This window comes from Trichophyton benhamiae (assembly GCF_000151125.1).
Source record: "Trichophyton benhamiae CBS 112371 chromosome Unknown contix01456_5.r1.exp, whole genome shotgun sequence".
Taxonomy (NCBI): Eukaryota; Fungi; Ascomycota; class Eurotiomycetes; order Onygenales; family Arthrodermataceae; genus Trichophyton; species Trichophyton benhamiae.
In genome coordinates, this window is record NW_003315080.1 from 456,361 (window position 1) to 477,983 (window position 21,623).

The 21,623-nt window shown below is 50.3% G+C and overlaps 7 protein-coding genes across 7 annotated transcripts; 6 read left to right on the forward strand and 1 right to left on the reverse strand.

Moving 5' to 3' along the window:
• Positions 1–1,262: 1,262 nt before the first annotated feature.
• On the forward strand, positions 1,263–3,738 carry ARB_03159 (uncharacterized protein; the record flags this gene model as incomplete). Its single annotated transcript, XM_003010412.1, has 3 exons — positions 1,263–1,988; positions 2,055–3,514; positions 3,588–3,738. 3 exons carry the CDS (start codon positions 1,263–1,265, stop codon positions 3,736–3,738), a joined length of 2,337 nt encoding a protein of 778 aa, XP_003010458.1.
• A 1,890-nt stretch (positions 3,739–5,628) lies between these two features.
• On the forward strand, positions 5,629–6,597 carry ARB_03160 (uncharacterized protein; the record flags this gene model as incomplete). Its single annotated transcript, XM_003010413.1, has 1 exon — positions 5,629–6,597. The coding sequence occupies one exon, from the start codon at positions 5,629–5,631 to the stop codon at positions 6,595–6,597; it is 969 nt and encodes a 322-aa protein (XP_003010459.1).
• A 1,505-nt stretch (positions 6,598–8,102) lies between these two features.
• ARB_03161 (uncharacterized protein) lies at positions 8,103–8,972 on the reverse strand (the record flags this gene model as incomplete). The annotated part of the gene is made up of 1 exon (XM_003010414.1): positions 8,103–8,972. The coding sequence occupies one exon, from the start codon at positions 8,970–8,972 to the stop codon at positions 8,103–8,105; it is 870 nt and encodes a 289-aa protein (XP_003010460.1).
• A 1,142-nt stretch (positions 8,973–10,114) lies between these two features.
• Positions 10,115–11,107, forward strand: ARB_03162 (uncharacterized protein; the record flags this gene model as incomplete). The annotated part of the gene is made up of 1 exon (XM_003010415.1): positions 10,115–11,107. One exon carries the CDS (start codon positions 10,115–10,117, stop codon positions 11,105–11,107), a length of 993 nt encoding a protein of 330 aa, XP_003010461.1.
• Positions 11,108–11,984: 877 nt separating this feature from the next.
• ARB_03163 (uncharacterized protein) lies at positions 11,985–14,872 on the forward strand (the record flags this gene model as incomplete). The annotated part of the gene is made up of 3 exons (XM_003010416.1): positions 11,985–12,111; positions 12,258–12,922; positions 12,971–14,872. The coding sequence occupies 3 exons, from the start codon at positions 11,985–11,987 to the stop codon at positions 14,870–14,872; spliced, it is 2,694 nt and encodes an 897-aa protein (XP_003010462.1).
• A 372-nt stretch (positions 14,873–15,244) lies between these two features.
• Positions 15,245–16,429, forward strand: ARB_03164 (uncharacterized protein; the record flags this gene model as incomplete). The annotated part of the gene is made up of 4 exons (XM_003010417.1): positions 15,245–15,311; positions 15,396–15,637; positions 15,807–15,955; positions 16,042–16,429. The coding sequence occupies 4 exons, from the start codon at positions 15,245–15,247 to the stop codon at positions 16,427–16,429; spliced, it is 846 nt and encodes a 281-aa protein (XP_003010463.1).
• A 1,567-nt stretch (positions 16,430–17,996) lies between these two features.
• Positions 17,997–20,915, forward strand: ARB_03165 (nuclear localization protein, putative; the record flags this gene model as incomplete). Its single annotated transcript, XM_003010418.1, has 4 exons — positions 17,997–18,003; positions 18,054–18,380; positions 18,496–18,718; positions 18,860–20,915. 4 exons carry the CDS (start codon positions 17,997–17,999, stop codon positions 20,913–20,915), a joined length of 2,613 nt encoding a protein of 870 aa, XP_003010464.1.
• Between the last annotated feature and the right edge of the window lie 708 nt (positions 20,916–21,623).

Genomic DNA, 21,623 nt, shown 5'->3' on the forward strand with positions numbered 1-21,623 from the left:
TCGATCACATTTGACCTTCCACTTTCTGCCCCAGCCGTACCTGGGTTGCTAACTGTTGGCTGCAGTCGACGCATGGCGCTTTATGCAGGAACAAAGCGCGACTGACAGGCCATTAACAAAGACGAGCATCCCATCCCGTGTCCTGGCGCATGTGGCATAAAATCAACCACCAACGACGAAGATAACTTGGGAGTGAGGACCGAATTTCGTGCGAAGGGACGAAGGAAGACAGACAGACGGACGGAAGACGACGAGAAGAACGACCTAAGAGAGGCCTGAGTGCCTGCCGTCCACGTGATTCTGCCTTAGCGCCGAAGTTCTTCAGGCTCTCCAAATCAGGGGGTTGTTGGACGAGTCTGAGGGAGAGCTGGGGTGTGTGGGCGAAGACAAGCCCTGGGGCTTGCTTTTAGGGGGGTTCAGTGCAAGGTGCTAGGGGTCCTATGGGCCAGAGTCAAAGGGCTAAGGGAGCGCCTAGGCAAGAGTTAACGCCGCCCTGCAGCCAACCAGGGCCCTTGCCCTGGTTGCAGAAGCCCCTGAACCAACTCCACCCCTCGTCCACCCGGTAAAAGGAGGAACCGCCAACGAGCAGGAGACGCCAGAAAGAGCGAAAAGGGAGAGACAGAGAGACGGAGACGTCAAGCCTGGCCAATATGGCGGCTTTTCTATCGGAGGGGACCACTACGGCGCCACCAGGCGCCACTCCTGTCTCTCCTCAGAGCTGCTACTGGGACAGTACGCGCACTTCCTCGACTTCGAGTTTCTCTTCTCCCTACAACTGCTACCAAAACGACTCCAACTACGCATCTACCCCTTCGCCGCCGCCGGTGCCGCCGCCAATTCGCAGAAAGCCGCTACCGCCCAACGTCGCTCCTTTGCACTTGACGGCTGAGCCAACACAGTCCAGGAGGCCGTCTGCGTCCTCCTCGGGCCATGATTCGCTTCCCCAATCCGCTACGTCGATCAATTTCTCTGTGAGAGACCTCGACAGGTTCGTACTCGGCTGTCACCCTTTCCACTCCCAGATGTACAGAATCTTGCTAACAGTGTACGTGTGTAGATTTCCACATGGGCATTCTCCAAAGCCACAATTCCCAGGATATACTCAGCATCACCATCGAGTGAACCACTCTACCGCTTCTGTACTTGAGACGCAGCAGTTCCGGCAGCCTACGCGCGCCCGTCTTACAAGCGAACCGCTACTCTCTGGACGCAGTCTGAATGCGGTAATTCAGAGCCTCAAAGATCACAAACGGTCTTTCACCATGGCCTTACACCCTCCCCAGCACGCACCATCTGCAAAGCCTCCGCCTCTGCGCGTCGATTCTTCTAGTGTTCGGTCAATGTCTAACGGCTCCGTCGACTACAGACCGACACCAAAGACTCCAGGGAGCAAGATCACGTCCTTCTTCGGCTGGAAGACTAACGCTGGTTCTGCCTCTCCAGGTAACGAGTCCTGTGCCACTGAGATCTCGGATTCTGCTCTCTCTCCTATGCCTTCTCCTATGACGTCTGTGAATCCTTCCACCGCTGCATCTACCGTATTTACAAACACCCATCGTCCACAGGACTCCTTCTCTTCTGTGCCTAAAATGGCCGGCAGATCCCAGACCATGCCCATGGACGCCAGCGTGACTTCACGGCTAGCCGACATGGAACACGAACTACGTGAGATCAGCTCGGAGCTGGCTGGCTCCATCCGTCGAGAGATGGAACTCGAGGATATCGTCGAGAGAATGCAACTAGAGAGCAGCGAAAGCGATAGAAGAGGCAGTGAATATTATTTTTCAGATTCTGGCCAGGGTTCCTCCGTCAAGGATCTAAGTATTAACGGTAGTACCAAGACCGAGGACATCGAGAAGCTGAAGAGGAACTATGAGCAGGAACGTGCGCAATTGAAGATTGATCTCTCGCAGAAATGGCAGGAAGAGCGTTCGCGAAGACAGGTTGCAGAATCGCATGTTCAGCTTCTCGAGTCTCAAATTAGTCAGGTATGTTAAACCCCCCCTTTTTTCTCGATTTGCATTAGAATCTCTCAGCTAATTGTCATCTTGTAGTTTCGGCGAGAAAAGGTCGAGGCGTCAAATGCGGCTGGGAAATCGAAAGAACTTGAGGCTGCATTGGAAGATACCCGTCGACGGCTCACGGAGGAACGACAGCTGAAGGATAATATGGAAGACCTTCTCACTGGTATGAGGGTGGAACTCGAGCAACAGAAACTAGAGCGAGATCAGCTCCAGGCCCAAATGCAGCAAGATATGCAAAACCTCCGCAACGAAAACAGCCTTCTCTCGCAGTCTCGGAAGGCACCTCCCGAAATGCCCCAATCACCTCGTATCGACTCGATCGCCGAAGAAGCTATCGGGATTGGTATCGGGCTAAGCAATAATCGGGCATCTGGCGGACTATCTAGATCCAACTCCCTGGCCAGAATGCCCCCGGTTCGAAATGGTGTTGCTCGATCCGGTTCGCTCTCTCGTCCAACCTCGATGATAGTGAAGGGGCCCGAATTCCACGAGTCGTTAGTAAATCAGATGAAGGATGTTGAGACTCAACGTGACGCCCTTCATCAAACGGTTAAGAGCTTACTCGAGCGCCAGTCTTACCAAGCTCGACAACATGAGAAACGCCTCAGGCTAATGGAACTCGAGCTATACCGGGCTCGACAGGCTAACTCTCCCCGAAAGAGGAGTTATGAACGTGATGTTAAAAACCTGCGTGAGGAAATAAATCTTCTACGTCGTCGGGCGGATGACGCCCTTGATCAAAAATGGCAGTGTGAGAAGGGGCTTGCCGGGCTAAAGATGGACCTTGATCGTGCCGAACAAGAAACAAGCTCTCTCCGCGCTCTGCTGCAGGACTACGATATCCCTGTTCCTCATATGGACGGAACCGATGCAAATGGTATGACTGATTTCCACACCACCGCCAGTTCCTTGGAAGAAATGTATGCACAGCTCAAAATTGAAAGGGAGAATGCTGAGCCAGGCTCACCGATACCAAATGAAGATCTCGAGAATGAGATCAAGAAACAAGTCGCCTCAAATGCTTCCTTGCGAGCCCGACTTGCCGACGCCATCAGCCAGGGTGAACGTGAACAGAAGCTTTCGGCTACCAAGATAAACGAGATGCAATCGAGACTCAAGTCATTGGAGGAGATGCTCATGCTCGCACAGCAACGCTCGGAAGAAGAAGTTGGAAAGCATGAGCAGGAGGTTTCCGCTCTCATGGAAAATCACAATGCCCTCCTTCTCAGAGCCAAGGACGGTGTCCGAAGTCCAATGATGCTTTCCCCCGTCTTGCCAAACTCACCCTTCCCAACGTCCAGGTCACCTCGTCTCACCAAGACGACCAGTGGTGAGGCCCAAGGCTTGAACCAGGTGGCCCAAATTGAGAACCTCGAAAGCAAAGTTAGAGCCTTGGAGCAAGCTTTGAGAGATGCAGATGCTGAGATGGGAGAGGTCGTCAGTCGGATGAATACGGCACAGATGCAGGTTGCCGAACTGCAGTCAGACAGGTATGTCCTTTGATCACTCTAATGCAAAATAGTTGACTGTGCAGTCTAACAATTGCAATCTACAGGGATGAAGCACTTCGCCAGACAAGAAGGCTACAAGCTCAGATACAGCAATGCTAATAATACTTAATAAATACGCAAAACATACTACCGCCTTCCGCCATAATACAACAACCATCACCACCGCCCATAAACGAGCCATGAAGTCAACTACGAAACGATAGATGTCGAATAAACAAACCAATCCTACCATCTCATTCTGTTAGAGGCTTAATATATAGACCGTGCAAGGGATTGCACGAGTCTCAATTACTCCTAATATTTTATTCACCTATCTTTACCCTAAATTTCTTTTCTTTTTCCATATCCCAGCATTGAACAGGCGCATTTTCACGTCGGCTTGGCTTGGCTTGACATGGTTGATTCCCTTTGGTCTTCTTCAATTTTTTGGAGTTTATTTCTCTATTTACTTCTCTTTCCCATACTACCTTTGTCATATTTCGACTCTCTGCGAGTTTTATACATACCTTGAGGTCAGCCAGGGCCCCTTTGTTTTACTGTTCTACTTTATTCTTTTTTTTTCCCCATGGAGGAATTAATAGTCACTCCAGGTTGGGAAGTGCGATGGTACCAGACTACGGATCTTCTTTCCTGCTTTCCTCGACAACGGAGGTGGACATCTTGCATTCAACCCACCGTTTCGAATCTTGTATTCTAGCTTCCTTGTTACTTATGTTTTTCTTCTTGCTGCCCTTCAACAATCAATGCGATGCTACGCTATGCTGAATTCTTGCTCTTTCCATTGCTTGTCTGATAGGCTGCTTCTTTCCACTAACAGAGTACCAGATCACTATTGGGACAAATAATAGCATTACCTGGGTCTCTGACAAGCTCTTGATGTATGAAGGAACTCTTCATTTGCCACTCTGAAACGAGGAAGAGTGCTTGCGCCGTCAGAGCGAGTTCTGAATACGCTGATAATCGAAATTAACGAACTTCGCACCAGCATTTTTGAAACCCGAGTTTCAGTTATAGTCATGGCGCATAACTGGACCTACGGGATAATTCAGCTTGCAGCTTTTCATGCTACAGGGTCGATATGACAGAGTTAGCTGCAGAGGATATCAAACTTCGCTTTACGCTTTTCTGCTCATGGCCAGCAAGCAGCCTACAATTGACTCATACCAGGAATACAAAGGAGAGAAAGCTCTTTACAGTTTCCCCGGGCTAGTTACCGCGTCATGCTCAGTGAGGAGTCATGTTAAAACTAGTTGATAGCTCAGAAGTGGTGGGTTTCACTCATAATGATACTGCATGGACACCAACATGAAGCTGCCTCAAAATGCATTTGCTCTAAGCATACTCCGTATTGTGCGCCAGATAGAGTGGAGAGCTGGCCGGAGTGTTATTCACATGCAGTTAACCTGTAACCATGGCCCCCTGCATATAAGTATAGACAGATGGCAATGTGGGACGTACTCTGGAGACTCGGGTTCTTGCTATTTTTAGCGCAGGTCGCTTGATTGGTCTTGGCGTTGACCAGTGCGAGATATACTGGCCAATAACACGTAACTTTGCAATTACATAATAAAATTTACTAATCGATTTTGTCGCTAGCGCAGCCGCGAAGACTGCAAGCGCGTTACTTCATCAACAACACCCAAGATGTCGATATCCTCAAATTTAGGCCCAGCTTCTCATCACTGCGCCCCATGGGATACATGCAGTCCTGATGATACCCTGAGTACATTGCCATTTTAGCATAGCAGTATAGTAGTCCTTACTCTTTGTCTGAGCTTACACACTATTATGCCAATGGCTTACTCAAGATTTGAGTCTGCGCTTATGAGCAGGTTCATGACCAATTCACGCAATGCAATGCATTACACAACAGACAGTTGTGCCTGAACAGTGATATGCCTTGAATCACTATGTATCTAGCAGCAAAAGGACCGAGAAGTTTGTCTATATAAACCGCAGAACCACCATGGAGTTCTTCCTTCTATCCAAACACTCAAACACACAGATCCTTTTCCAGACAAACCAGCTCAATCGCTCCTCCGCTCCCTACAAGCCCCCAAAACCAAACATTTTTAAATATCCCAACTGACAAGATGGTTCAATTTACCTCTGCTATCATGGCTCCTGCCACTGCCGCCTTTCTTGTTTCTTTCCTCGCCCCATCGGTCTACGCCTCACCAATTCAAATCAAGGATGGTCCAGAGCGTGTCCTTTCCTGTCTGGCTAGAAGGGGCTTTTTTGGCAAAATAACGGGGGCTATTGCGGAAGCCACTGCCTCTTGCATTGCTGATGCTGTCCATACCAAACGACATGACAATTCTAATGGATCCCCTCTTGGCGTTCCCGATTTGAACAGAATCATGGCCGAAAATGGAGGACCTAAATACGCCGAGTGTATGAAGAAGAGCTACCCTTCCTTCCCTGATGTCGATGCCGTCGAGACTCAGGTGATCAAGGACTGCATCTACCTCACCCAGCCAAATGGCAAAAACTTGGCAGCCCGCGGCAAATCTTATGGCCACGAGGCTTCTTGTACCAATTACAAGGATGCCAAGCACATCCCTAGCGTCTTTCAGGAGGCAGGACCATTCCGCGCAAAAACCGACCCTTTCTGTGACAAGATGAGAGCGGCTGTGATCGACAAAGGCGAAGGTGAAGCCTACGAGGTACTGGGCGATACAACATTCAAATACGGTGATAGCGGTTTCGCTAGACCCCTTCTGAAACATGATGTCAAGGATGCGCTTGGTCTCAGGACCAGGCTGACTTTGACAGACCGTGGCAGGGACCTGATCAAGGACGACGGTGCTTATGACGAGCTGTGCAGACCGGCCTTCATGCAATTTGGAACTAAAGGCAAAGGATGCACGCAGGAGCTGGAATACAGAAAGAGCGTGCACGAAGGTGGTGGCGAGTTCCCTACTACTGTTGCTAAGAATGGCAACCTGAAAATCTTTGACGGAAAGGAAGAGATTGGGACGCTCTTTGTGGACTTGGAGGTGATCAATGAATGGCCTGGGCTTACCGAAGATGAGGAAAAGGAAGCCGAAGGTAGGCATTAAAGCCTCTGAGGCCTTTCTCGCTCAGCGAAAATCATTCACGCGATCTCTCTGGCATTTTAGACGTTGATCGCCTGTCCTGCTATCCGGAGCGGCTTCCCTTCACATTTGTCTGACTATCTTGACCTTTTCCCTTTTCCCATTTCACCTTTCTAATCTTTCCCTCTCTTGGCTTTTTTTCCCTTTGTTGTCTCTTACTATTCAATTCTGTATTAACATTACCTTTCTTGCAATTTATTACTTATTATATTGAACGTCTAGAAGTAAATTATGCGCACTTAGTTACTAAGCAATTCGCTTTAAAGTCACCTGACACTAGATCTGGCCAGCAAAGTAAATAATTGAAGTTCAACGCTGGAGAAGCAAAGGAAAGCAAAGTACAACGGAGCTTGACTGGAATCACGCAGTTGGAGAATCATACCACGGAATATTTTTTCCTATATCGCCCAAGAGAGGACATAAAACAAGAACCAGGCTGTTCGACTTCTACTTGATCATGGCTGCTTTTGAAGGAGACTCGCCTCTGAGAGGTAAGATTGGCGTCATGGCTACCAAAACAATGCGTAGCGCTACATAATAACCCGGCAACGAAGAGCTGACAGGCATACTTAGACTATATTCTCCCAGCGCTCAACCAACTATCGCGCCTCATCCCTCCTCCAATACTACAGAACATCTTCACATACATACAACTAGCCCGGGATCACTGGCATTCAACCCAACTCACATACATTGAGCCATACCTCATCAGGCCGATAAATACTCTGCTCAACTCGCCTCCAGACCTCTACTCGATACTCGCGCTGCTTCTTATCTTCATCATATCGCTTAAAATCCTGGACTATGCACGGAGGGTCATAATGTTTTGGGTCATGTTGGTGTTCCGGTTGGTGTTTTGGGGCGCGATCGCAGGAGTTGCATGGTATGCGTATAACGTCGGGTGGGAGCAAGTATGGTATGACGCTGCGTGGGTGCTTGGGTTGCTGGAAGGGTTCATCCGGCAGCTGATAGCAAACGAGCCGCCTTCTGGTAGGAGTTCTCGGACAACGGGCGGGTGGCGATCGCAGGATCAATGGAGGAGTTCGCAAGGCAGGCCATGGAGGTGAAAATTACGATCCATGCTGGCACGTCTTGGTTGAACTTGGGGCAGCATACTTCCTTTTCATATTATTATTCTTGGTATTTTTTTGTATTAACTAGTAGTTCTTTTAAACACTTTTAATGTTCATGACACATTGGGGATGGGTACCCAAACCGGTTCCATGGCAACCGAGTGGATATCCGTTTCCTTTCAAAGCTGCGGATATCCATGGCTAACCATGCGGTTATTTGGTCTTGCATTGTTGTTGACGGTCGCTTGTACCATCATCGCAGGCCATTATTGCACCATCTCCGCCTAGCGCGGCGCTAAGCTTCTTTCTTTCTTTCTTTCCTTTTTGCCGCGTTGTAATACACCATCCACCCGGCTCGAAGATGATGATGGTATCAATAAACTGGAAATAAGCGGATCATTCCATGTCCGCTTCGGCTTCGGGGTCAGCAGCGGGCTCTCTTGGCTCTTGCGCTTCATGGTACTGTATCGCGTCGTCAATATAGCTTAGAACGGCAGAGATGCTATCCTCGTCCTGCGCATCAAGCTTGAGGAACGAGACCATGCTAAAATCATCAATTAGTTGGGCAACAGCCTTATTCAAACGGTTGAATGAGCTACCGGTCAGGACCTCGGTGGTGGAAGACGGGTCTCGACCAGTTGACTCCTCCTCGTTGCCAGGCTCAATCAAATTGACATCCACCGAAGTGAACTGCTTGAGCTCCTTTTTGCCAATGACACCCTTTATCTGGTCCATCTTACTGAGGATGTTCACGTGTGGTATCTCTAACATGATCATGGCGGACATGGCACTCAGCGTGCCGGCAAAGAACTTGGGCCGGTCGACGACGAAGGAACTTTCCAGCAGGTAGGCGGCGCAGAGAGATATGTTAAGGGCTCCAGACCGGGACAGATATTGGACGAGCGACGGCAGGAGCGGGACATGAGTATAGAGTTCTATCTGGCCCGGCATATCGAAGATGATCAGGTACTCTTCGCTCAGCGGGTCGAGGGCGTCGTTGAGAAAGTCCAGATTCTGCAGCAGGAACTCAAAACAGTACATCAGGCCGCCATTGGGGCCCAGGCCCATCTCCTCCATCACATCTTCGAGGGTGATCAGCTCGCGGATGTCCAGGTCGGGCTCGTAGGAGAAGCTCTCGGCGGCCGGGTCGAGGTTGACATAAAAACAGCTGCGCCGAGTGTTCTGGAGGTGCTGGATGAGCGACGTACAGAAGGTCGTCTTGCCCGCGCCGGCCGGGCCCATGACCAGGACCCCGAACTTCGACATGCTGGTCCCGCGTATTGCTTATATTATTTGCTAGGATTGTTCGGCTAGTTTCCTTTCCTCTTCGTTCCTCTCAACTCGTGTGTGGTTCTGCGGCGCCCGCCTCGCGGCTGGGATCGAGGCAACGGGCTTCGGGGATCCGTCAGCCTTTCGGTGTAGTTATCCTGTCGCCTTTTCAGCTGTGCCTTCACAAGCCCAACAGCACTCGGTCAGCCCTCAGTCCATCCGTGTCATGCTTGTATACCCGCTAGTTATCACCGGCTCTCTGCGTCCGCAGCTGCTCTAGTTGCTCTAGCTTTATATACTTACAAAAGTACCTTTCTTTGAAGACGAGCGCAGTTTACTACTAGCAAGGTCACCGCCTTTCCCCTTTGGGCTTTCTGCCAAAACCTGCCCCTCGGAGCCTTTTTTTTTTTTTTTCTTGTTCTGCCGCCCCTCACCGCCTTCCCCTTTCGGCAGCCTCGTTTTTTTCCTTCCGGGGCGCTCTTTTTTTTTCTGCCCCGCCAGACCGCCCGCCGACTTACATAAACTACTTAAGCCCATCCGCCTTTTTGCTCCCGCCTCGTCCTGGCCCCCTTTTCCCAAAACCAAACCTCCAACTCAGGTCTCTTTTCCGGCTCCCCCTCCACCCCCAACAGCACTCTGCAACGCCTCCTCCCGGACAGCGATATCGTCTTGTCTTTGTTGCTCGTTCTACCTGTGTTTCTTTGCTCCTCTTCGCTAGACAGACAGATATCCAGACCGTCACAATGGGCAGCTTAGCAAACGGTGCCACTCAGGGCAACTTCCTCTTCACCTCCGAGTCCGTCGGCGAGGGTCACCCAGACAAGATCGCGTAAGTTGCAATGGCTGTCGTGTCTCCAGGAGTCTGCTCCGGCTGGCCTGCTAACAATTGAGCGCAGTGATCAGGTTTCTGATGCCGTTCTCGATGCCTGTCTCGCTGAGGATCCCCTCTCCAAGGTGGCCATCACCCCTCCAGATCCCTGTTGTCGGAAGTCTCTGCGGTTACTAACCATCCACGAAAACCATAGGTCGCTTGCGAGACTGCCACCAAGACCGGTAAGTAGTAGTATATGCTTGTCTCGCATTGCGCTTGGCTTTGATTTGTGTGTTCCCGGCTGCTGACCGTCGCAATAGGTATGATCATGGTCTTCGGTGAGATCACCACCAAGGCTCGTCTTGACTACCAGAAGATCATCCGTGATGCCATCAAGGACATCGGATACGATGACTCTGCCAAGGGCTTTGACTACAAGACCTGCAACGTCCTTGTTGCCATCGAGCAGCAGTCCCCCGACATTGCCCAGGGTCTTCACTACGATGAGGCCCTGGAGAAGTTGGGTGCTGGTGACCAGGGTATCATGTTCGGATATGCCACCGACGAGACCCCTGAACTCTTCCCATTGACCATCCAGCTTGCCCACAAGCTCAACCGTGCCATGAAGGATGCCCGCAAGGACGGCTCCCTCCCATGGCTCCGCCCTGACACCAAGACCCAGGTCACCATTGAGTATGCTCATGACAACGGTGCCGTCAAGCCCGTCCGCGTCGACACTGTCGTCGTCAGTGCTCAGCACAGTGAGGAAATCACTACCGAGGTCCTCCGAAAGGAGATCCTCGAGAAGATCATCAAGAAGGTCATCCCTGCCAACCTTCTCGACGACCGCACCATCTACCACATCCAGCCATCCGGCCTCTTCATCATCGGTGGTCCCCAGGGTGACGCCGGTCTCACTGGCCGTAAGATCATCGTCGACACCTACGGTGGTTGGGGTGCTCACGGTGGCGGTGCTTTCTCCGGAAAGGACTACTCCAAGGTCGACCGCTCTGCTGCCTACGTCGCCCGATGGATCGCCAAGTCCATCGTCCACTCTAAGCTCGCCCGCCGTGCCCTCGTCCAGCTTTCCTACGCCATCGGTGTTGCCGAACCTCTCTCCATCTTTGTCGAGACCTACGGCACCTCTAGCAAGACCTCCGACGAGCTCGTCGACATCATCCGAAAGAACTTTGACCTCCGTCCTGGTGTCATCGTCAAGGACCTCGACCTCGCCAAGCCCATCTACTTCCAAACCGCCAAGAACGGTCACTTCACCGACCAGAGCTTCTCCTGGGAGAAGCCAAAGACCCTCAACTTCTAAACATCTTACCCTTACCCCTCTACTCTTCCGCCCTCTTCTACTTCCGCTCCTCCTATCCAATTAATCACCTCCTCTTCCTCCTCCGGTTGTAACAAAACAAGTTCATCATAGTGATGATCGTTTGCTTTGTTTTCAACAACTCAAAGCATATACAAAATAGACTTACGACCCTTTCGTCTGTTTTACGGGATCTACACGACTTTTCTTTATTGCATTTACAAACTGGTTTTGTTGCAGCATCTCCGGAATAATTCAACATGATACCAATTTCCTTGTTACGCTTTTACACATACTACATTTAACATTATATCAGGCGGAGGGCGTTTTCGGTGAAAAAGTTGAACCAGCCATTCGGTGGCCTGGTAGATAGAACCAATCAAACTATCAATTCGGCTTCTTAGCTTTTATGCAATGTCAGCCAATATACTCTTCCATCTAAATAGTATCACACTTCCGGCTTAAGTTCACCCTTGGTGATGTATCTCAGTAGACTCCCTGTCGTCCTGTCATCGTGCTAAAATACCAGGTCTCAAGTATAAAGACCCCAGGCAACCGGTCACACCGGGACTTTCCGGCGTTAAGATTATGTAAAGCGCGAGAAGGTTGCTTACTAACAAGCTTCTAAACCCGACGCGCTCGAAGAACCTTAAAGAAGGTTTAACATCACGTGCGAGTGACTTCGCGTCGTCTTCTTGCTTTAAATTGATAGAAACAATCGAGATAGCGACCATGTCTATGAGCTTGAAAGTGTGAGGTTTATACGTTTTTTTCCACTGTTTAATTTTGAGCTGTTAGCTTATTTGCGTCACTGCATTCCCTGCGTCTCTTCCATACTATTTTCTTTTCATTGCGTTGAAATTGTTAGAGTTATGGCTGGATGGCTACGTGTCTCCCCCTCCTAACGACTTCGAAGGTGCCATCTAGGGGCTCGTTGGACGATAGCCATGATTCCTTTCCCCCTTCGAAAAGATTAAAGTTAGATAATGACAGTGATGGTGCTGTTGGTAAATCTGCACTGGCTAAATTTACCATAAATGTGCGTTGCTCATTAAGCCTATCTTACCTTCAAAAAAACAAACAGCTGATGTCAGTAACTCTTAGCCTTGCGGTACCTCCTTGTCAGATAAACCACATAGCCTCTACCCTATAGCCTTAATACCGCGCTCTCGAATTCCGCTATCATGGCTGGATACGTGCCTGTCATCTCCACGACGCATACGACCAGGAAGCCTATTCACGGCAAATATACCCGCTCTTGAGCAGAGTCTTTCCGGCGAGAATGCCTCATCTGTGTTGGCCGCGGCAATTTCAGATACGGTGGAACGCCATTACGGCGAAGTACTGAAAGAGTACTACGTGGTTGAAAGGGTGAAGCGATACGTATATGCTATATGTCCTCTAAGGGGCGTAGTTCAGGAAGGGGATTTGGCAGTTGCATCCAAATCCAGCGGAGTTCAGGAAGAGTTTGGACCTGTTCAGTCGCCTTCCGACCCATTCACGGACAGCCTGGAATTTGCTACCATTCCTGATATTGATTTGTTCCAAGAAATACCTGCTCAAGCTGTCTCCTTCGCTTTTGGAGACTCCCCGCATGAAGACCCCGTGTCGAGCCAGTTCGACAGAACCGGGACATCACCAGCAGTTGCAACAGAAGTATCTCCAAAAGAGGGAGACAAAATTGAGCTTGGCATCAGTCTGTCTGCCGAATATTTCGCTGACAGCCAAATTCTTCCGCAAACCAACACTGTTAACAATGCCGAAGATATGCTTTCTACACTCAAGATGCAATACCTTGAAGCTTTATATATATCAAAGGTAAGACCCTCATTTTTGGTTTTGAGTGTATATTCTAAACCATATTAGACATCCGTGGCCTACTTTGCAAAGGGTCCTCTCACGCGTGCTCGAGCCGCTTTCCAGAATCCAGATGATGCATCATCTATGAGGCCAACGGTATTGTATCACTACTATCGTTCTTGTATTATCCCTATGAAAAAAATGGATGCGAAGTACAGGGATTCCTTGCCAAGAATAGTAGCAGATATCACCCAATCCCAGTCTGATGGTGATAAGATTGCACCTGCAAAGAAGCGTAAGAGCAAGAAGAAAACTATTGGCAAGGACGGTTTATATGCAGGCGAAGAGGAGTTCATTTCCAAGTGGTGGAAATCTGTCTATGAAACCAACTCGTTGGTAGAGAAGTCCGCGTTGGAAACCCAAAGGAAGAGGCTGATCGAAGACATACGTATGAGAGAGACCCAGTTGCAAATCCTCTTGATCCTAGAGATAATGCTTCTAGAAGGAAGTGTTGGCAGCCCGGCCGAACTTGATGACGAAAATATGGAAAAGCCTAAAAAGGCCATCAAAAAGGCACACGATATGGCTACGGCATTGGAATTACTTCTGGACAGATTGTGCATTTGGCATACAGTGAGCTCCCATGACTTCGCGATTGCCGTCAATTCAGCCAAGGTGGCCACTGGACCCGGGAAACCAAATAATGATAAGCTCCGTGATTTCTGCACTGAGGTCATTATCCCTTTCTATTCTGCCCGCCTCCCTGAGAAATGTCAGGTCATAAATCGCAAACTAGGAGGCCCCGCCATCTCATCACCTGCTAGGCCTAATCGTTCCAACCAGAAACATTCGACAAATCCATTATCAAAATCCGCCAAGGGACAACCGTCGAAGAGGACTCTACAGCGCGTCAGAACTGACGAGAAGATACCTGCTAGGGCAAAAGTCCCCAGCCTGGCGCGGAATAACACTGCTCCTGCTACTGCAGAGGTGAAACGTGAGAGTAATGACCGGTTGTCGTTTTCCACCTCTATAGGCGGGAGGGGTGACATTCAGAAACCGAAACGAGCCAATAACCGGGAGGTGGATCTTGAGGCCGTGGCCAAACAGCACGAGTCGAAGTTGAAGAGGATGAATCTTTTAGTGGACCAGAAACGTGAGTTGGATGCAGCTATCAATGCCCTCAGAAAACCCAACAGAGAGCTTGCGGTGAGGGATTTCGTCGAGTCTGCGGAGAAGAGATCAGCGTCATCGGCAGCCTCCCATCCTAGGAAGCAAAAGAATCCCACCCGAAATCCTTTTGCTCAAGGAGTACAGGTTATGGCGACGCCGAAGGGGCCGCGCAACAAAGACTGCGGATTTGCCGACTTGCCGTCCTTGCCCAAGGCATGGAAACAGTCAAGGCCAACCGTCATGGCAAGCCCGATACCTGATCCTGATACTCAGGTAGTGCCATCGTCAAGTACCCGCCCTTCAAACTCAGGCATGTTACCTAAGAGCCAGCCTATTCTGAACTTCTCAAGAACAGAAGACCTCGTTCACGAAACACCGTCCAAACCCTCTTCAAACGGGTTGAAACCAAGTGCCACCTCTAACCCCATGGAGAGCGGCATAGAGGCAGAGCTGAGTCCTATTTTGGCCCGCACATCGAAACCTTGCTCTTACAAATCTAGCTCTATAAAATTTGGCCTTGACACCTCCGCACATTCTACATCGGCTGAAGTGGGTGAAACTCCCCCTAGACCGAAGCAGATGATGTTTGTTAGCGAATCGACGGTGCCTAGACGAGTTGACTTTATGCAGCCAAGTACTCCCGCTAAAGGTAGTGTGCAGCATAACATCCCTGTCTCGACACCCCTGCGCCAGCGGGCAGGTGATGACGCGAACAGAACGATTAACGAAACCCCTGAAAAGTCGATATATGAACGATTGGGATGGAAAATGATGATGACGATGACGATGAATTAGCGTTTTTCTGAACATACCTCTGTTTTATACCTTGTTGCTGTTAAATGATGAGTGAAGAGTCGCAATCTTGATGTGCACTCTCCTTCCGATAATTTATTATTGAAATGTTGATATATATTATTACTTGGGTTGTATTCCACCACCTGAAAGGTGGTGAATAGAATATGCCCAAGATTCTGGGAACAAGAATACTCGACCTACCTGCCACGTTCGTGAAGGTGATTGAGCCGACTAAAAGCTATAAAAAAAGCAGGGAAGCGGCTTGAGAACCTGTGCATCTTTTTCCTCAGCATATCTTTTTGCCAGCCAAACTCATATTTTACATGGCCGTTGGAGCTCCATATCAAATTTGATACCTGCCATATAACCAAGATGTCACCCTCGGCATGCCCCGTGATACTGGAAGAGATGATCAAGTCCGAGCTCAACATTAACGAAGGCGAGTCAACCTAGTCCAACAGCGATATCAATTCCGACACTATTGCCGAGGTCCTCCCTCTTCCTAAGACTCATCGTCGAGTAGGCAAAGGTGGGAACAAAGGCAGCACCGATATCTCCCGCCATGCTCTTCCTGGAGTTGCTGGTAAAAGGGAGAACCCAAAGCTCACCATACCACCGGTATCTATCAACGAGAAACTCTTCACGCTTGCACGTAAGAAAGGGTACGACTTTGCGGAGAAATATGGAACACGCACGATCAAATGCGGCGAGTTCTCGCGGCTGCTCATATACTCTCGACCCCGGGAGGCCAGACTATCCACATATGTGCCAAATACAAAGACTACCCCGAACGGTGCCAGCGTGCCGTAGAGGCGGCGATTGTTAAGTGAGAGATGCTGAGAGAGACCTGTACACTAGAGCGTAGGGCTCTTCGCAGGGCGGCGTTTGGCCAGGAAGATGCGTATGAATCTGACCGCAATGTGGACTACTATAGCTTCAGCCGCCGACATGTCCGTCCTCGTCCGACCCGCAACGTCGAGCCAGGGCCCAGCAGCGACAAGGCTCCTTCTTGATCTACCTACTGACAGTTGTCCTTTTCATTCCACCCAAGTTCTTCCATTTCATCTCAGAGGACGCCATTTTGTTCGTATATTGTAGTCCGTAGCTCTGCTCCCTTTTATATATCAAAGTGTAAACAAATGCCCAAAAAGGGAATTTCACGTGACCAGATCTATACCTATCTCAACGTCGCGACTTCAACTTCAGCTTCAACTTCAACTTCTTTTTGGCTTCTTCTTCAGCTTGTCTCATGGGGTGTATCATGGCCGTGCAGGGCATATCCCTGGCCTGGCTGGCTGGCGGAAGAGAGAAGAACGGTCGCTAAACGAAGTGCGTTGGCCTGTTCAACCTGCTGGCTGCTTAGTCCGGATCAACGGAGCAGCAGCAGGGAGGCTGAGATGGATGTACGACCAGCAAGGAAGAGCAGAACGCGTCTTGTCGACATCTGAAGCAGAGCGAGGCGCAGGAGCAAACATTAATAATATAGCGGATGGGGTTGGAAGCAGCACAGGAATGGCAGAGGTGGTACAGCCAAACCTGATGAGCAGACCATCGTAACTAACGAACCAGTTAAGTAAACGAACTCGTGAGTTTTCTGGAACCTGTGGCTTGATAACCGTACTCATGTCTATCTCTTTCGTGCTTAGGGAACGGCTCTTCTGTTGCAAGATAACTACAATAAATTAAGACAAGATAGGACAAGGCTTCAAGAAATGCTCCGAGAGGGAAAAATTCCCCGACTCGAGAGCCCTGGCAATCAGCGAAGACGGCTCAGCACTGGTCACATCGGATGTGATGTGTCTAATAGCTGCAACTTGAAGATGGCGTTTGTCCCTCTGGCTTCTCTTCAGCTCTATGGCACGGTAACATCACATCTCGACGCAATGCCGTCGATGTCCACCGCAGTTCGGATGTTGTTTGTTTTTTTTTTTTTTTTTTCTTTCACCATCAGGCGGACACAAAAAGCAAGTATGACAAAAGTCGCAGCTCGAGTACTCCGTCCAGAGTATAGAATCTCATAGAGATGAGACCTTGGCCATTGTAGCCTTATTCTATGCAGCGAACTGATAATCCCGTCTTCCGGCAGATGGGCAGAGTGTTTGATTCACACTGAGACAGCGTCCAGCATAACTAAGTAGTTATCAAGCCAAAGAAGGTCCAACAAGCAGGAGTATAAGAGGGAGGAGAAAGCACAGAGCGGAAAGCCATATCTCTGAGGTTTTATGCATGTCTTGCATCTCAGCTGACTCGGATCAGATCCCGCGATCGCCCAAGAGGATACATCTCGACGACTCCCTCTTCCTTGTACAGATCCCTAGTTGAGGAGCATCCCATGACCGGCGTGGGTGGTTATTATTATCCGGCGTATCCTTGCAACTTGGGGGTCCTTCTCAGAAAAAGCTCCTCTCTTCCTATGGGATCTCCGCCATGGATACGATGCTTTGACTCTTTCTGACCGACCATCTGTGCTGTCCTCACCTCTACATATCATCAGAGACGGAATTCCCTGTCCGGAGTAGTCGCTGACGACGCTGGTGGCTAAGCAGAGCCGCATGCTAAAAGTAACAAGAGGCCCCAGCCTGTAGCCTTTTTCTTCTTCGCCAAAAACCAGTTCAGACAAGCAAGAGATGTCTAAATAACGAATATATATACATTACTTTTTATACGGACCAGCCTCCGAAAGCCTATCAACAAACGTCCTGGAGCAACCCACGGCCACCCTATGATGAAGCAGCGCCATCCCTGGAGAAGTCTATTACTACTATTATTGTGCAGCTACCATCATCATCAGCTCCCTTCGCTTTCTGCAGAGTCACCTACACGATCATGAGCGAGCCCAGTGCTCGTTGCTTTTTCCTTGCTCCTCTCTATACTTTGCTCCCCAGGTGGAAGATCCTCGTCTTGTCGACTCTCGTCTCTACCTCTCATCCTCCTCCATCCCTGCTCTAGCGTCGGCTGCCTGCATCGCCTGTTCTTCCTTCTGCAACTTCTTCAACTAACAGACGTTTCCCTGACCGAATATACACTGCGCCACTGTCCTGTCCCCATCCCCCCTTCCGCGCTGCTGGGCTAGCATCTCCGAGCCGGCATCTTTCGCGAGTTATCCCAACGTCTACGCCCAGACATGTCTAGTACATCCTCGCTGTGATATCACTGTGGCGCCCCTTGAGAGAGGACACAGATAGGAAAGACAAGACATCAACAGCGAGAGAAGGGTCGAAGGGAAGAAGCAAAAAAGAAAAAAAGAAACGCGCCCTCCACCACTACTATCCATCCGCTCGTCATCCTCTCTCATACATTCTATCCTTCCATCATCTCCTCCATCATCCCATTCGCCCTCGTCCTCCCCACCCTTTTCTTCCTCCTCCCCCTCCGCCCATCGTGAACACACAGTTCCCCCTCGAGATGTATACAACCTCCGCGCCCGCCCAGGTTAACGGCGGCAGCGGCATGGGCAACAACCGCGTCGACTCCGGGACTATCAACCCCGCGGATCTCAACTCTCCTAGTACGTTGTTTTATCCTCTTGCCCGTCCTTAATCTCTCTGTGTTTGCTGTCCGTTCAGACGGATGTTGGCGACGGCGGCTACGATGGCCATGATAATAATATACTGACCCAGCAGTCTCCCTTCCATCTACTGTGCTTGCTACAGATCTCACCGCGGACGCGACTGGCTCCCGCGGCATCAAGCGCAGCCGTTCAGAAGACCAGTATGGCGAACAGCTCGCCGACCCAGATGTCGAAGATGGTGAGTTTTTAATCTTTGGGCGGATGAAAGACTTCGCTGAAGTCCGACTTTTCCTCATTTTCTTTGAAATCGCCTTGTCGCCTACCCAAACCTTAGCGTAGCAACTCCACTTCAGCAGAGAAGAGCAGAACAGAAAGCGTGCCAGAGCGAGAAGCGAAAAGGAAGAGAAGGGCGGAAGAGGGAAAAGGAAAAAAAATTCTAGCATACAGCCCTACTGACAATCTATCGCAGACAGTAGGCGCAAAAGAGGGCGACCCCCAAAAGCCACCCGCCCGCCGAGCACCTCCACCACCATTACCGCCAGCCATAACAACATCAGCACAAACGCCAACATCAGCAGCAACAACACCAGTATCAGCAACAACACGCCCATTGTTGCTACGACGATAACGACAACTGCAGCGGCCATGGCGTCCTCGCAGTCTCCCCTACAGACGCCCAGGATAGCCCCAGATATCGCCCTTCAGTCGTCTCCGCCCAAGGCTACGCCGACAAAGTCCGTTCTCAAAGCCCTGCCCACAGTCAGAGACCACACGACCGACCAGCTAGGGGAAGATGGCGATGAGTATATCCCCAAGGAGTTCGATGCCAACGGCGAGAAGAAAGTCGACGGGCTAGGTTATCTGCAGGATACCCGCACCTACAAGTGTCGCACCTTTCGCCTCGCAAATCGCGGCAACAAGCTCTTCATGCTGGCTACGGAGTGTGCGCGCGTGCTAGGCTACCGCGATTCTTACCTCCTCTTCAACAAGAATAGATCCCTATTCAAAATTATCGCCAACCAGGCTGAAAAGGACGATTTGATCGCGCAGGACATCCTGCCGTACTCGTACCGCTCGCGCCAGATTGCCATAGTTACCGCTCGTTCCATGTTCCGCCAGTTCGGCAGTAGAGTCATAGTTAACGGCCGACGCGTGCGCGATGATTACTGGGAAAGCAAGGCTATCAAACAAGGATTTACAGAAGAAGACATGGCTGGCGAGAAACGTCCTGGAGCAGGAAAGGCACGCGAAGCTGCCGCCGCCGAAGCTGCCGCTTCGATGAATGCCATACCCTCTTTGGGTCATAACGATGTTATCTACACCAACACCTCGACCGATGCACACGGCCTGCCATCGACGCTATCCCATCCCGCTTCACTTGCTCCCCTCCCTATGATCAACCCCGCCCCGTCCGACGATCCGCGTCTTCGCGAATACAGCAGTCTTCCACGCCCTAGGCAAGACCTAGGTGGTCAACCCTACCAGGACCGCTCCGTCCCTAGTGCTGCCGCCGATATTGTTAACCAGGCGTCGCATACGGCAGAGTTTAGCAAGATACTTAACCAGCAGCGCAGTTTCCGCGCGAAGGGCTTGGAAGACCACTGGAATAGACCGCGCGAGATCCCAATATCAGATGCGAATGTCCAACCTCTTCCGTCATCCACTGCTGGCAGCCAACTTAGCAACACGAATTTGCAATCCCCCCAACTCAGCTCCTCCGGCATGATGTCGTCCCTACAGCCACAACCAATGCTGCAACAGCCACAGACCGTCATGACACCTCATACATCATACTCACCTGCTCTTCACCATCAGCAGCAGCAGCCCCAGCACCACCAGCAACCCCAGCACCAGCAACCGTCCATGTCACCTCCTCTTCGCACCATGCAGCAGCAGCAAGGACATCACCGCTCTCCAAACAATCCCATGTCGCTTCCCCTCTCCTCCACTCCCGTCTCTCTCCCAGTCTCATCTCAGTCGTCGTTATATACATACCCGCAGCAGCAGTTCTGGGGAGCACCGCCGCAGCAACCACTCCCACATCAGCAGCAGCAGCAGCACCATCCGTCTCAACAATCACCGTCTCACACACAACATCAACCTCAACACCATCAATCGCTCGGAATGCAGCATCCACAGTATGCATCTCCTCTGCATAACCAACACCACCCACATCACCCCTCACAATCGCCAGGCCAACGGCAGCTTGCCTCTCCACAACTGCAGCCGCAACCGCAACCCCATCCACAGCAGCCAGGAATGAATTCTATGGCCTATCCGGGTGTTGTCAATGCCGCGTATTCCATGGCGGGACCAGGTGCGGCCGCTGGGGCAAGAATGTACACTTCCCCAGGCATGATACAACAACCTTTCGGGATGGGCGTTGGAGGTGTCAGTGCCGGTGGTGCAGGCATGATGCCAGCTGTATCCGCAGGCACTGGCGCTAGTCTACCTTGGTCACCAACAGGACCACAAGGACAAGGCCAGGCAGGCCCGCAGGGAGCACACGGTTCATGGCCCGGGACTTACTAGAAAAGGCAAGGAGCTGCAATGGGATCGGGGGTATCCGTTAAGGTGCAATTCGGTAAATTGGTTTTGGTTGTCTTTTATATCTACATGTCTTGACACTCTACTTTGGCTATTCGTTTTTCGTCTTTTTTTTTCTGTCTCATCTCTCTCTTTACCCTTCATACATACTTGTATTATTCCTTTTTATTCTCTCTTCCAAATTCCCCGGCTTCTTCTCCCTTTTTATTCTATTATCTTATCCATGGTTTGCCTCCTAAGTTGTCTTACTTCCCGCAACCCAAACCGACCCGAGTTCCGCTTCCTTGTTGCCTTAATTCGTTCGTTTATTGTTCATGCCTGCATATTAAGATACCCCTTCCCCCACTCTACCCTTCTTCTCCGCTTTCTCTGATATGCCGCACACATTCATTCATATACTTTCGACTTCTTTTCCCTGTTCATGCTTATTGCTGCCGCCTCCCTATCCTGATACGTTAGTACACGGAGTCTGCAGAGTACAATATTTAGTTGCTTTGGAATCAATTCGATATTCATGTCCATCCCGCTCGCTTTGTGTTTTATGGGTTCTGGTCTGCTGGCTTCCTGTTTCTTCGCCTCGTTTCTTGCCCGCTTCCCGTTCTCTCCGTTTTTGAGATGGTTGAGTCTGTCTGTGTTTTTGACCAAAGGTTTTTTGCTTACGGTTGATGCGGTACATTTCAGCCTCTTCTCTCG